The sequence below is a fragment of the Callorhinus ursinus genome, unplaced genomic scaffold (assembly GCF_003265705.2).
Source record: "Callorhinus ursinus isolate GAN/ISIS: 27379988/994484 unplaced genomic scaffold, GSC_fseal_2.0 scaffold5, whole genome shotgun sequence".
NCBI lineage: Eukaryota > Metazoa > Chordata > Mammalia > Carnivora > Otariidae > Callorhinus > Callorhinus ursinus.
This window is the reverse complement of record NW_027397067.1, coordinates 79753796-79768583: the sequence shown is the minus strand read 5'-3', so window position 1 is coordinate 79768583 and position 14788 is coordinate 79753796. Positions and strand designations below refer to the sequence as shown.

Sequence of the window (14788 nt, the reverse complement as noted above, 5' to 3'; positions counted from 1 at the left end):
CGCCTGGGTGGCTCAGTCAGTTGAGCATCTGCCTTCTGCTCCGGTCATGATCTTGGGGTCCTGAGATGGAGCTCGGTGTTGGGCTCCCTGCTCTGCGGGGTGTCTGCTTCTTCCCCCCCTCTCTCCCCTTGCTCATGTGCTCTCTCTCAAATAAATAAAAAAAATCTTTTTCTAAAAAAAAGTGCCTACGTCATGTTTGATTTAGGGATTGAACATATGAGTAAAGGTAGATGCTATAAAAGCACAGTTGGCCAAAGTTTCTTTGCAACCTTATGTTTAGAATTCTTGCATTTTGCATTTTTTAAAGTTTTCCTCGTTTGTTTAATCATCGTAAAGTGAATCTCAAATGGTGACGCATGAAGTGATTTCAGGTAGTTATTTGCAAGTACTTTTCTATAAGCAATCCTCTTTGAATTCAGCTTGTCATCATTCCCAGAAAATGAAAAGCCACATTGGACGTGCTCATCATTATGCGTTATCTTTGTGAGGCACAGGTGTCTTGACGTGCCCAGCTCACATACCTGGTGACAGTCACCCGAGGCTGTCTCACACTCTTCCTTGCTCCTGTCTCTTACCCATGGGGCCTTATGAGTACAGGTTAGGCGATGGAACGGACACTGAGTGGTGGGGTCTTCACAGCTGCTATGGTGTGGTGCTGGTCTGTTGGAAGATGAGACAGTGCTGTGACCGAGCCGTGAGCGTGTTTCTTGGAGCGCTCAGCCTCTCAAATGGTTGCTTTCTACTTAAGCATCTTTATTGAAACATCATTTACATACCATACAGTCCCCCCACTTAAACTGTAATTTAGTGTTTTTAGTAGATTCAGAGTTGTTCAGTCATCACCACAGTCTAAATTTAGAACTTTCCATCCTCCCAAAAGAAGCCCCGTACCTATTACCAGTGGCTCCTATCACCCATCCCAGACAACTGCAAATCTCTTCTCTGTCTCTGCAGATTTGTCTGGTCTAAATATTTTATAGAACTGGAATTACACAGTATGTGACTATTTTCTTTCTCTTAGTATAATGTTTTCAAGGTTCATCCATAGTGAAGTATCATCATACCGTTCGTTTTTAGGGCTGAATAATATTCCATTATGTGGATATACTCCATTTTTTGGTCCATTCGTTAGTTGATGGACATTTGGGTTGATTCCATTTTGGGGCCATTAGGAATAATACTGTTTTGAATATTTATGTACAAGTTTTTGTGTGGACATTGTTTTTATTTCTCCTCGGTGTACCTAGGAGTGGAATTATTGGATCATACAGTAACTCTATATTTAATCATTTAGGGAACTGCCAGACTGTTATGCAAAGTGGCTGCATCATTTTGCATTTGTATTTGAGGGTTCCAGTTTCTGCACAGTCTTGGTGACATTTATTATTCTGTGTCTTTGTAATTATGACCATCCCAAATTGCTTCTCTTATAGGGAGGTTTTTAAAACAGTATTTAAGAACTTACTAACTGAAAAGTTAAAATCAGAGATACTTCATGCCATACTCAACCTGGGGACTTTTTTTTTTTTTTTCTTCTGAAAAGAGGATTGAGAAAATAAGGCTTGTAGAATTTTGATAAAAGACCACACGAATTTGGCCACCAGTGTATGTGGCCATCCCTGCATATTTTGGTTTTGTGTTTTCTCACTTGACTGCACTCCTTGGGATGACTGAACATTAACGTCTGGAGCCTGGGCAGCCCCAGAGATACTGACCAGGTTCTGAGGGGTTGAGGAGAGCAAGAGCCCCACTTACTTTCTGGTGGAGGCATGACGGTTTTTAGATAGACTCAGACCTTGGCTTGGGAGTTTCTCATGCTCACTTTGAGCTGAGTCAATATTGAATAATTAGCTGGGATTGCTCTGTTGGCAGGGTTGTGTGCTTTCCCTTTGCTGCACCACTGACAGCTACCAAGCTAATAAAAGCACCACCTCTCATGTCTGTGTAATACTCTGCTCGAGTTTTTTTCCTCCTTGTAGTTTAACAAGGCACTTTCACCTATTTTTCCATTAGGGCCCCCTCATAATTTATGATAAAGACATTCTTGTCACCCTTGGGGAAACTGAGGCTCAGAGAAATTAAATGACTTGCTTAAGACGTTACAGCCTTCAAGCTACAAAACTTGTATTCACAACAAATTTTATGCACTAAGGCCCATCAGACTCATCATGATGTTAATTTTTTAATTGCATCAATTAAAAAAATTTAAATTGACATACAATAAAATTGGCTTTCTGGTGTACAGTTTTATGAGTTCTAAGTCATTTGCAGATTTATGTATTTACCACAATCAGGATAAAAAACAGTTCTATCACCCCCCGAAAAATTTGTTCCTTGGACTACCCCTTATAATCTTACCCTGCCCCACCCCTCAACAGGTGACCACTGATCTGTTCTCCATCTCGGTCTTGACTTTCCCAGAATGTTAGATAAATGGAATCATGCTATATATAAACGTTTGAAAGTGAGGTTTTTCATTGACCTCATTGATTTTGAGATCTATCCCATATTGTTGAATATATCAATAGTTTGATTTTTTTTTTTTTTATTGCTGAGGAGATTTCCACTGTAGAGGTGTACCCTAGTTTGTGAATTCCCTCACTAGCTGAAGGACATTTTGGATTGCTCCTAGCTTTTTGTGATTATGAGTAGAGCTGCTATAAATACCTTTGTATAGTGCTTTTGTGAACATAGTTTTCATTAGGAATTTTTTTCATGGCCTAGAATATGGGCTATTTCCTGGTGAATGTTGCTGAATGCTTGAGAAGTATGTGTGCTGTGCTGCTCTTGGATGGAGTGTCCTCTCAGTGTCAGTCAGGTCCAGTTGATGGGGTTGTTTCTTCTATAGCCTTGCTGCTTTGTGTCTCCCTGCCACGTCAGATCGCTAAGAGAGGAGTGAAGTCCTCAAGCCTGTGACTCGTCAGATCGCTAAGAGAGGAGTGAAGTCCTCAAGCCTGTGACTGCGCGTTTCTCCTTTCGGTTCTCTCAGTTTTTTCTTCGTGTATTCTGAAGCTTCTGTAACAGGCTATAGGTGGATTTGTGTTAAGAATTATTATGTATTCTTGGTGAATTAATGCTTTTACTATTATATGACTTACCTCTTTATTTCTGCTTATTTTCCCCGCTCTGAAAGTATGCCCTGAATTATCTAATACTAATATAATACTAATATCTAATACTAATATAATATAATAATATAATGTTTTTTTTATAATTTGTTTGGCATATTTTTTCTGTTCTTGTACTTTTAGCCTATCTATATCATTATATTTAAAGTGGATTTATTCTAGGTAACATATGGTTCAATCTTGTTTTCTTAGTCTTTTCTGACAGTCTCTATTATAATGTTTAGGCCATTTATATTTAATGTAATTCTTGATATGTTTGGATTTAGATTTACCTCTCTTTTCTTCTAAAGGATTTAGACATTTAGTTATATGCTCTATTTGAAATTTACATTTAGGTATTCAATCTATTTGAAATTTATTTTTGTTTTGGTGTGGGGGAGGGATATCATTTCTCTGTGTGTCTGCCTAACCATGTGTACCAGCACTATTTACTGAATCTTCTCATTAACCAGTACTGCTACTTCAGTCCTATATCTAGTTGCCTTATATTCATGGATCTGTTTTTAGGCTGTTTTTTTCCCATGTATTTTTATATCCTTGCCCCCAGCAGTGCCTTCATTACTACAGTTTTATAACAGCACTTGATACCTGGTTGGCCAAGTCCTTTCCAAACATCTTCCTGACCATTGTTCTGTATGTTCTTGGCCCTTTGGTCTTACATATAAATTTTAGAATCAGTGTGTTGACTTTTTGACTGAAACTGTTGGGATTTGGTATTGAGTTTCATTGACTTTATAGACATTTCAAGAGAGGTGACTTATTTAAACATATTGTCTTCCCATCCTTGAGCATAATACATTTCTGTGTTTATTCATTGTCATTAATACCATTACCAAAAACTTTAAAACCATTCTCCGTAAACATTCTGCAAACATTTTTAAAAAGATTTATTCCTAAATGCATTGCTATTATAAATATACTTTATTAAAAAATTCTTTTATAACTGCTTTTAGTTGATATATAAGAATGTTATTAGCTGTATGGATGTGTCTTTACCTGCTATTTAACAACCTTTAGAATGTATTTTTCCTCACTTTACAAAGTGACTAAACATTTTATTTTGTAAACTCACCTCATCTTTCCCAGGCTTCTCTTGTCACAAGAGTGTGATTTCCATGAAAGTGACGATCCATTTTTCTTGTTCCCTTCCATATTCCCAGAGCCTGGAACAGTACCTGGCACAAAGCAGGTACTCAGTAGATGTTGTATTTGTTAGAGGAACTAACACAGTTCCTAATTCTCAACAGAGGAGACCATGCACACATACTCGATTGAGGTGGGTTCACATGCACCACTCTCTTTGCCTGGACATCATCGTCCCCTTCCCAGGCAGGTGGGCCTGTCCTTCTAAGACTTGCTCCAATCTAGTTCTTCCAGGAAGCTTTCCTGGGTTTCCCTATACTTCAGAAGGATGGAACCAGGAAAAAAAAAAAAAAAAGACAAAACAGTAAGCTAGAATTAAAAGTAACTGTAAGCTCAGATGGAGTATAAAAGTTAAGAAGATCATCCAGAGTGATGCAGAAAGATACACAGAGTAAAGAACATTATGGTGGGTACAAAATGCTCCTTCTGGAGTTTAGGAAAGGGAATTAATTTATGAGCGATGGATAGAAAGCAGAGATCTTCCAGTACATTGTGATGCCAACAATTAGGAGGAGCAGAAACACTGGATGAGGAGGCCCCCACACTCAGTGAGTCAGAAAAAATAGAGGACAAAAAAGTGTGATGTTCTGTTGCTCATTCCCGTGCAGTTTTCTAGCTGCTACATTCTGTGAGTGAAAACAACATATATTTGAGTCTTTTCTTCCCTGCTTTTAAAAATCACTTCAGTTTTCTTCCTCTGATAAATGTTTTACGAATTCCCATTCCCAATGAAAGATTTTGCTGTGATTAAAGATTTCATGAAGTTATGACAAAGGCAGAATAGATCTTCATTCTTGAAAGCTCATTTTTCTCTGAGCCGAGTGAAGAGGCCTCTTGTATGCAGCTGTCAGAGCTAATGAATATTTTCCAAGTGCTGAACCTCTGGGGGAAACACTCCCACCCAAGGAACCTAGAATCAACCAGTGTGAGCCGGCTTTTCTGAGGACGTGTGATGCAACACCTCACAGCAATGAACAGCAGAAACAAGAGAGCTGCTGCCGTACCTTCCTCCCCTGCACGTGGGTTATGTGTTCACTTCTTGAATAATCGGCGTTTACAGATGCCCCGTGGCCTCTGATGGTGATGATGGGCGTGTGCTCGTGTGTGCGTGTGCACTGCCAGGGCACTGCTCGCTTCTCCGCCTCAGTTCCCTTCCCTGGAAAGAGCAGACAGCAAGGTTTGGGATATTTGTTTCCATCTACACGAAAAGCACAGGATTTTGAGTTCTGTGTCTGCGGTGTCGGTCACCTTACTGGCGCTGTGGCAATGTGCTGAGCATCACTTTCTTTACCTGTGCGCGGGTCTGGGGAGGACAGCCTCGAGGGCATCGAGATGAAATGAAGAGCCAACAGCCCCAGCACACGGGGCTGTTTGCCCTCCTCCCTTCCTTTGCTACCGGCAAAGCCTTGAGAAGTAAATTTGAGAATTGAGATGCCCTTGGGAGGGTCATGTTCTAAAGACACAGTAAGCTGAAGGAGACCCAGTGCACAGATGCTTTTCTGAGTCTTTCTTTTCCCTGTGAGAAAGTACTCGCCCCGCTCCAGAATGGCTTCTGCGTCCGTTGCTGACTTCTCTGTCTGCTCTGGTCATGGGTACGGCTGTCCCATCCAGATCAGCACACACTTACTGATTCCTTGCCTTGTGCCCGCTGGGGTACGTGGTATTTAAGACACTGGCTGAGCTTTAGGCAACCTTCCAACTGTAACAGGAGTCTACCAAATGGGGATTAGCATGGACAATGTGTGTGTGGTTGGGGTTTGTTCTGCATGTGTAGTTGATGAGTCCAGAGGGCCAGAGGCTCTGAGGGGCCACTTCAGCTACTGAAGACGTCACAGCATCCCAGGCCCCTCCTGGCCCCATTCGGATCCATAGCCTCTGTGCCTCCAAATGGGTGCTGAGCTGCTTGGCATCCTGTTCATCTCGGGGCAGGGTGGGCAGGGAGGAAATGGGGAGCCTGAGGGGTGAACGCCTTCTTCCCTCGGGGACAGGTCTTCTTGGGATAAAAAGCCTCCAGAAGCCTATCCTTATTGGCTAGAACTTTGTTTTGGGGACCTCCCTGTGGCAGGGGGCACTGGGAGCTTGAGTATGTTAGTGTTTACCTTCTGGACCAGAGATGTGTGATGGGGTGGAGGTTTCGGGAGGGTGGGAGTGAGTAAACCTGCAGTATCTTCACAGCTCGTAAGAGAAGGAAGGTGTAGTCTGTGTAAGGCTCACAGCAGGTGCGCACACATACCTGGGATATGGTTCTCCACGTGCCAGTGCCCAGCACCTTGTTCCATACCTGCAGAAGGCAGCAGGCACCTGCTGCTGGGGTCATGACTCGGACGCAGTGTTTGGTGATCGGCACCGTGTGCCGCGTGCTTTCCCCCTGGTGGTCTTACTTCTGGATCGGGTTTCTAGTCCTCACATACACGAGGCTTGGAGAACTCTGGTTACCTTCCCAGGGCCACTTGGTTTGTCAGGGGCACGCCGGGCTGGATGCATGTGTCACCAGGACCAGGGAGGATCTGCTGCCCAAACCCATTTTGCAGAGTTCAGTTAGCTCAGAGTGAGTGCATGTGATCCTTATGTCTGGGGCATGTGCCATTGTGATAAATTGCACCTCTGACATCCTCAAGCAGTGGGAGGTCTTTTGGGAGGAGAAAACATCTAAGCTGCTCTCGTTTGGCTTCCAGACGACCCTCAGCTTTCTCTTGTCCTCTGTGCAGCAGCCGGCAGTGCCACCTACTCCTGGATGTCTTCAACTCCACGGAGCACGAGCTGACCGTCCGTGCCCGCGGCAACGAGGAGCTTATCCTGCATGCCGGCGAGTACCAGCGGTGAGTGTCCCCACCTCCTGCCTGGGGGACGCTGGGATGAGCCTCCCTCTGGGATCTCAGAGGGAGGGCGGGCTTGGCCCCCCCTCACGGGAACCCTGGTCGTGATTCAGGTTCCGTGAAAGATTCTGAAGTGGCTTCAACTTGGAGGCAAGTGTGAAGTCAGGGTGAAGCTGAGTGGCATCCATCTAAGGAAGCCAGGGTGCCGGCCTCCCTCCCCCCACCCCCCGCCCCAGGACCCTGAGGCACCTGGACAAGACTTCACTTTTCAGTTCTTAAAGCTGTTATCTGGGAAGTGTTGGCCTTGATTGTGGAGCCTCTGTCAGTATCAGTAGGAAGTCCCTTGAAGGAATTCCACAAACAGGCAGGCATGGCTCAGACTTCTGGGAGAGGGGCAGTGCCACCCAAGCCCATTCCCCAGAGGGCAAAAAGGTGGCTCTGCCAGGCCCTGGCACAGAGTCAGCAATGGGCTGGGCCTCGCAGGATCTGAGTTGGAAGTGAGGGCTGACCAGGAGTGAGGCCAGGCCTTGTGGGCGTGTCCCAAGGCGGGTAGAGTTCCCTGACTTTGGGAAGATGCTCTTCTGCTCTGGGGACCCCTTCCCCAGGCACCCCCTGTCTGCCTGGTCTCTCCCCAGATCCACCGCTGTGTCTCTAAGCCCGGCTTGGATGTTGGGGGCATGCCTGTATAGATGGAATTATCGTTGGGATAAGATGGAGGTGGAATACAATTTTTATTTTTAGTTGCAAAATACTTCCCACGTGGAGAAAACACTTTAGAAACCAGGCACATGTATCCCAGACGTAAAGCACTTTGTTAGCTTTTATTTGCCCCGGATCTCTCTGTGTCTCTTCCTGTCTTTCTCCCTCCTTCTCTTCTCTGTATTGTCTGTGTCTTTCCCTTATTTTAAGGAAATAAAATGTTAAAAAATAGCTAACATTAACAGAGTCAATGGGGGAAATGTATACTCACTCCACACTCACCAGAACGATTGAACTAAGAGACCCTCCAGTTTCGAGTGTGGGTGTGAAGGTCCAGTAGCCGGAACTCGCATGCCTTGGCGGGAATGTGAACACGTGCGGCCGCTTTGAAGAGGGTCTGCGGTTTCTTACAAAACTAAACATACCACCTACTCGGTGCCCAGCAGTTCCAACTCTGGTAATTTATTCAGAAAAAGTTTAAGTGTTTGTTCACAAGAAAACCTACACAAGAATGCTCATAGCCAAAAAATAGAGCCCAGATGTCCATTACGGGAGAGCGGATAAACACAGGGTGGCATTTTTCCTGCAAATGGAATGATACTCAGCACCCAAACCTAGCGCATTCCTAATACATCAGTAGGGTGACTTCCAGGAATGGAACCCTGAGTGAAGGGGGCCTCCCTGGGAAAAGCAGGTACCGTGGGACTCCATTCACCTGAAGTCCCAGAAGGAGCAAACTAGTCTACTGTTGGAAAGCTCTGCCTCTGGAGTGCTTGGGTTGGGGTTTGAACAGGAAGTGGCATGGGGGTTTTCCAGGTAAGGTCTTGGGGTACAACCTGATATGTGCGTGTGGGCTGCACGTGTGTTTGCATTTGTGAAAATTCACATGTGCACTTGATTTGTGCATTTTGTTGTAAGTCAGTTTTACATGCAAAGGAAAACTGCACAAATGTTGGTCTCTAAGTGCAGCTATGCCACTGGAGGCGTTGGGAGGACTGCATGATCTCGGCGGTGGCCCCTGGAATGCCTGAGAACTAAGAGGAATGACAGACGAGGGATGGGAAGTGGAGAGGCCAGATGATAGGCCGCAGAGTATAGTGTTAATGGTGCGGACTCTTGCAAGGGGCATCGAGGGTGTTCCCGGAAGAATTCTTTCAGCATTGTCTTTGACATTTTTCATAAGAAAGCGTTGGGAAAAAGCGATGTTGGAAAAAACAAGGGGAAGACTAGCTCGGCTCTCCTTCCTGTCTCACCATCTTCCTCCCCCTCCTCGGGGGGATTGCGGTCTGGGAGGCGATGGAATCATTCATACCATGTTTTGCTACTTTTACTGTATTTATATCTACAACCAAACATTATTTTCAGAGTTTTTTATGACAAGCGGTCCTATATCACATATGTCTTTTTTAAAATATGTCTTTTTATAACTTTAAATCAGCATTATGCTTTGGAGATAAATATAAATCTAGTTCTCTCCTTTCGACTGCTATTTATATTTTGTTGCATGAATACACCACTTTATTCATTTCTGTGCTAATCCACTCCGAGATTGCTTCAGAGTGTTGCCATTTAATGTGCTTATTGTTAATGATGCCTGTGAATGCAGGGTCAGGCCCTGTGGCCCCTAGTGCAGGACCACTGGGGCTGATAGCCGGAAGCTTGAGGCCCAGTGACTTGGGGGCATTCTCCCCTGGAGATCTCCTTGTCTAGGCCCCTGCAGAGGACTTGCTGTATGGGGGCTCCTGTGCTCCTGCATGTGGACCACGGAGGCAAGCCCAGGGTCTGGCGCCTGGCATAGGACTGGCTCCTTTGTAGGGCGCACGTGCAGCCCCTGGGGTCTCCACCACCCACAGCTGCCTGGGCCCTGTGCTGTTCTCCAAATCGTGAAGGAAGCTGTCTGCTCTCCACCTGTCATTGCCCAGATGTTTTGATGTGGTCTGAGATCCCAGAGGACATAAATCTGGTCGTCTTATGACACTGACATGAAACCGGTTGTTACAAAATATAAATCGTTAAACTTGTTCTTAGCTGGATTGTTCGCATCGGTCGAAGGCTGAATGATGTTGGCAGTCTCACAAATGATCACAAATTAGTCTTGGGCTTCAGGCATCCTCATTATTGACCTTTTTTCTTAAATTCATATTTCTCTGTGCTCCTAGCTCACACATTCTTTATTCATTCATAAAATATTCACCCAGTAAATAATGATACTTGGAGAACTTGCTCTGCGGTGCTCCAGGAGTGCCTGCGTGAACAGGGGACCCCCCCCCCCCCCCCAGCACAGGAGCTAGGCGTGGTGAGGGTGACGGGTGTCTCCCACAGCCGGGCTCCAGCCTGACGGGGCATCTTGCTGGCCTGTGGTGGGACTGGTAAACCAGAGGTCGGAAGTCCTCTCTGGCTCTGCGCCTGCTGTCCCCACTAACTGGTGGTGAGTGCTGGGGAGCCCGGTGTTTGTGGGGACGCAGGGAGGTACTTCCCTTCCTCTGTCCAAACGTCTCTGGCCTTGCCTAGATCAGGTCAGACACATGCTCTACCTCTGGGGAGGGCGTCCCAGTGCTCACAGATCGTTCTGCCGGAGGAAGCAGAGGTGGCTGAAGCTTACCTGGCAGCACTGGAAAGCGCCTTGCAGACCTCAGCCACGGGTGCTGTCCCTGTGGACCCAGGCTTCTCCTCAGTGCCCTGTCCCTTCCAGGCGTCCTGAGCTCAGCCAGTCTCCTGCCTCTTGCCTTCCCCCATGAGGAGCCGTCCCCAGCGTACCTCAGGCTGTGCCCACTCCTGAAGAAGCCTTCTTGGTGGCCAGGCATGGCCACTCCGAAGAGGGTCGGGCTCTGCCCCTCGGTGACTCCAGTTTAATCCATCCACCTGCATGTGCTGTCCCCACTGCTGCCTGGGGAGTGGGTGGACGGAGCGCTTGCTGCTGGAGATGGCACAGCCTGCAGCCTGCTCTGTGATGAAAGGCCACGGTCCTGGGACTCGTGAGGCTTTGCTCCTGCTCTTCCCAGAACCCAGGCAGCCCTGGGTCAAGAGGCATTTGACTTCCTTTTAAGGGTGGCCTGTACTCCAGGAGAGGGACCAACTCGAGTCCTCTCAGGTTGTTGGGGTGCCTGCACTGTTCCTCCCCTCCTGGTAGAAAGGGGTGACCTCATCCCACCCAGGACAGGAGCTTGTGTCCTCGGGAGCACGAAGGAGCAGTGTGCTTCCCAGGGGAAGAAGCAATGCAAGGCAGAGTTACTGAGCCCGTGTGTTTGGAAGTGAGGGTACTTGAGTCCTCATGGTACTTTTGTGGGAGGTTTTGTCTGCATTTTACAGATAAGCAAACTGAGTACAAGATCAGAGTCACTTTGTGGGCTCTGCATCTGCTTGACTCCATGGCTCTGCTTGCAATGGTGACTGAAGGTTAAGAACCAGTTCCGTTCCTCTCCCCCTTGCACTCGGTGCAGCCTTCGGTAAGTTGTGACCAGCACTGTCAAGTCCACTGTCAAGTGTGAAGGCCGGCAGAAGAAGGGTAGATGAGAAATATGCTGGGTTCTTGGCATCCAGAGTGTTTATGAATTCATTCCTCACATGTTCCCTGAGCGTCGGGCTGGTGCCAGGCCCTGCCAGGAGGTGAGACAGTGAGCGAAGGCGGCACTTCTGTGTTGGTGTGGAGTAAAGGTGCACAAACATACAACTGGCATGCACAGTGAGGGGCATGGAAAGCACGCAGGAAGAAACCCGGCACAAACGGTTGAGGGGTGGCTGGGAAGGCTTCCTGGAGGAAGGGGTGCTGATGTCGAGCAGAACACTGAGTAGGAGTGAGGTGGGGCTGGTGTACAAGGGGACGGCAGCCCAGGTGCAGGGACAGTGTGCTCTCAGGAGTGGCAGGAAAGGGTTCTCGATGGAAGGCTCATGTTCTTAGCTCAGAAATACCACTCTCGTTACCATGTTTCTTAGAGATCTCTTTCTAATCTTACAACTTAAGCAACAGCATTTCAGCAAACGGATGTAGAAAGTACTGTCTCATCTCCCTGATCTCTTCCTTAGAAGGTCCTCTGGGAACGAGTGACTCATCTCTCCCTCCGGAGGGTCTGTGGCATGGTTGGTGCATCCATTCTGTAATTAGGGATGATGAGTTAAGGTCACTTTTGCCAAACGTGATTCGGGATGCTCAGTCTGTAGTGATGACGTTTCCAGGGGCTCCCCACCATCCGTCGCCACGTTCAAAACGTCGTCCGCCAGCCTTAGCTGGATGCAGTAACACCCTTTTCCTCTGAGGGCAGCGTGTTGCGCACACCATTTGCGTGGTCCGTAGCATCTTTACGCCTCATGGCCGAAGTTCAAGTGTGAGCATTGTGCTCATTTTTGCCTCTGAGTAAGAGAGGTCAGAGCTTGCCCAGGGTCATGCAGTGGTTGCCACTGGAACCCAGGGCCGCCCATCGACCACTGGGCCTCTCTCCAGGAGCTGTGCGCAGCTCTTGAGGCTGGGAGTCTAATTTCAAAAGATGACCAGAAACCATAGAAAGCTTTTCTGAGTGAAACAGCATCAACTTCCTTAAGAAAATACAATGTTGCCAGTGGCAGATTTACTGGTAAATTAAGATGATGATTATTGTGGTTTATTTGCTTAATTGTCAAACCATTAAAATTAAATTTCATGACCACCCTCATTTATGTATGCATCTTTTTAATCTTTGGTGATAGATGTTATTCTGTGCCTCAAGCTACCCCGTTTTGTTCCCTCCATCACACGGACGCACTGCCTGCGTGGCGGGCCCGGCAGCAGCGGGTCCAAGCGCCCCCTCCCCGGGGAGGTTGATGGCTGGTTGGCCGCGTGCAGAGCCGCCTCGCGGCACGCACCTGAGCGTGGCCTTCGCTCCTGGAGGGTAGCTGCACCTCCGTGGCTCTGGAACTTGGCCTTGATGCTGACCCCGTGGCTGAGCGGGCCAGGCGGGGGGTCCCTCCAGAGCCTCCCATCTCTTGCTAATCTGTGGCGGGGCTGCAGCCTGTGGCCCACCCTCCCTGATCGTCATCCCTTCTTAGCAGATGAGGAAACAGGCTCAGAGAGGTGACTAGCGAGGAGCCGGCCAGGGTCACCTCCTCCTCCAGTGCTTTTGGCTGTGATCTCACCAAAATCTTCACAGGCGCATGGAGGCAGGGACGGCGATGGCATGGCGGGGACCGGCCTGGGTGCCTGTGGCCGCTGAGCGCCTGGCCTCAGAAGTGGGTGACGGTGATCTCCGTGCAGCTTTAGTTCCCATTGCACTGCAGCTTCCTGTATCCCCACGTCTAGAACAGCCCAAACTCACACACCTGCCCCCCCCGCCCCGCCCAGCCACCGTCACCCCATCTGTCTTGTTGGGCTCCTTCATGGGCTCGAAGAACCTCGTGAGGCATCCAGGGAGCACCTCATCGTGTGCAGCCCATGCTCGTGCTGGGCGTTCCTCCACCATATTTATACTTGCTGCCCATCCTCCATCCAGGGTGGCACAGCCTGCCCCTGGCCCCTGATGAGCCTGTGCCCTTGACCTGGGCGGTCCCTCCTGCCGTCATTCTGAGTCGGAGGGCTTTGGGGATTTTCTTTATCAGTCTGGAAGGAATATCGAGAGTCCTTTAGAAGTGGCTTCCAGAAGCATCTTGACACGTTCTTGTCCTTTCAGCTGACTGATGGGGAAACTGAGGCTCAGGTCTGTTTAGCAGGTCCTGGGCAGTGATGGTAGAACCGGGGTGTTCAATCCCCTGTCCAGAGCAGCCTCTACCACCCCACTCTGCTTCCCTTGTAAGGAGCAGTTTTCAAGTTTCCTAGTGGACATGCAGATGGCTCTTGAATTGGTAGGAGCCCCTGGCGATTGGTGGGCAGCAAGGAGAAACCCTGGAGTCCAGCCTGGAGGAGCAGTGGGGTCGCGGAGTCAGCACCTTGGATCATGTAGCCATTTGCTGACTCAGATGGTGGAGAAATCCTTCCTGTGAGAAAAGGAAAAGATGACTGGATTGGATCCATACCCCATGCAGCTAGCTCGTCCTCAGAACCCTCAGACGTGGGGCATCTTGTGGGCTTTTGTTCTGTGTTCCTGACCAGAGTCTTCCCTCCTGTGCAGGAGGTGGTGGTCCTCACACGTGCCCCCGCCCCAGCTGTTGGCGGTCTGGAGCTGCCCTGTCTGCGGACCGAGACGGAGTGGGCACAGACCTGGAGCCTCCCCCAGCCCGTGTCCAGGCCCAGCCACCGGCTGGCTCAGCGGTCCTGGGCGAGTGGTTTGGCATTGGTGAACCTCCAAGTGCTTTTCTTTATTTTATTTTACTTTTTTCACTTGTATTTAAATTCCAGTGTAGTTAACATACAGTGTAATATTAGCTTCAGGTGTATAATACAATGATTCAGCACTTCCGTATGGCACCCTGGTGCGGTGGTCATGACACGTGCCCTCCTTCATCCCCATCAGCTGCTTCTGCCACCCCCCACCTACCTCCCTTCTGGCAACCATCAGTTTGTTCTCTATAAATAAGAGTCTTTTCCCTGATTTTTCTCTCTCCCCTTTGCTCATTTGTTTTTTTCCTTAAAGCCACATATGAGTGAAATCACATAGTATTTGTCTTTCTGACTAGCTTATTTCATTTAGCATAATACCTTCTAGCTCCATCCATGTTGTTGCGAATGAGAAGATTTCATTCTTCTTTATAGCTGAAAAATGTTGCATTATACACACACACCATACACACACACACACACACACACACACACACACACACACCCCACATCTTTATCCATTCATCAGTCAATGGACACAGGCTGCTTCCATAATTTGGCTACCATAGATGCTGCTGCTATAAACATCAGGAGTGTGCCTATATCCCTTTGAATTAGTATTTTTCTATATTTTGGGTAAGTACCTAGTAGTGCAACTACTGGGTCATAAGGTAGTTCTAATTTTAACTTTTTGAGGAGCCTCCATACTGTTATCCAGAATGGCTGGACCGCCTTGCATTCCCACCAACAGTGTAAGAGGGTGCCCCTTTGTTCACATGCTC

At 47.8% G+C, this 14788-nt stretch overlaps 1 protein-coding gene across 4 annotated transcripts in view; it reads left to right on the top strand.

The window, feature by feature from the left end:
• Positions 1-14788, top strand: part of TRAPPC9 (trafficking protein particle complex subunit 9) — a 544520-nt gene that overhangs the window by 352993 nt on the left and 176739 nt on the right. For all 4 annotated transcript variants that reach the window (XM_073893249.1, XM_073893250.1, XM_073893248.1 and 1 more), the window contains one exon: positions 6980-7090. In XM_073893249.1, the coding sequence (XP_073749350.1) occupies positions 6980-7090 (111 nt within the window). The remainder of the gene's footprint in view (positions 1-6979; positions 7091-14788) is intronic.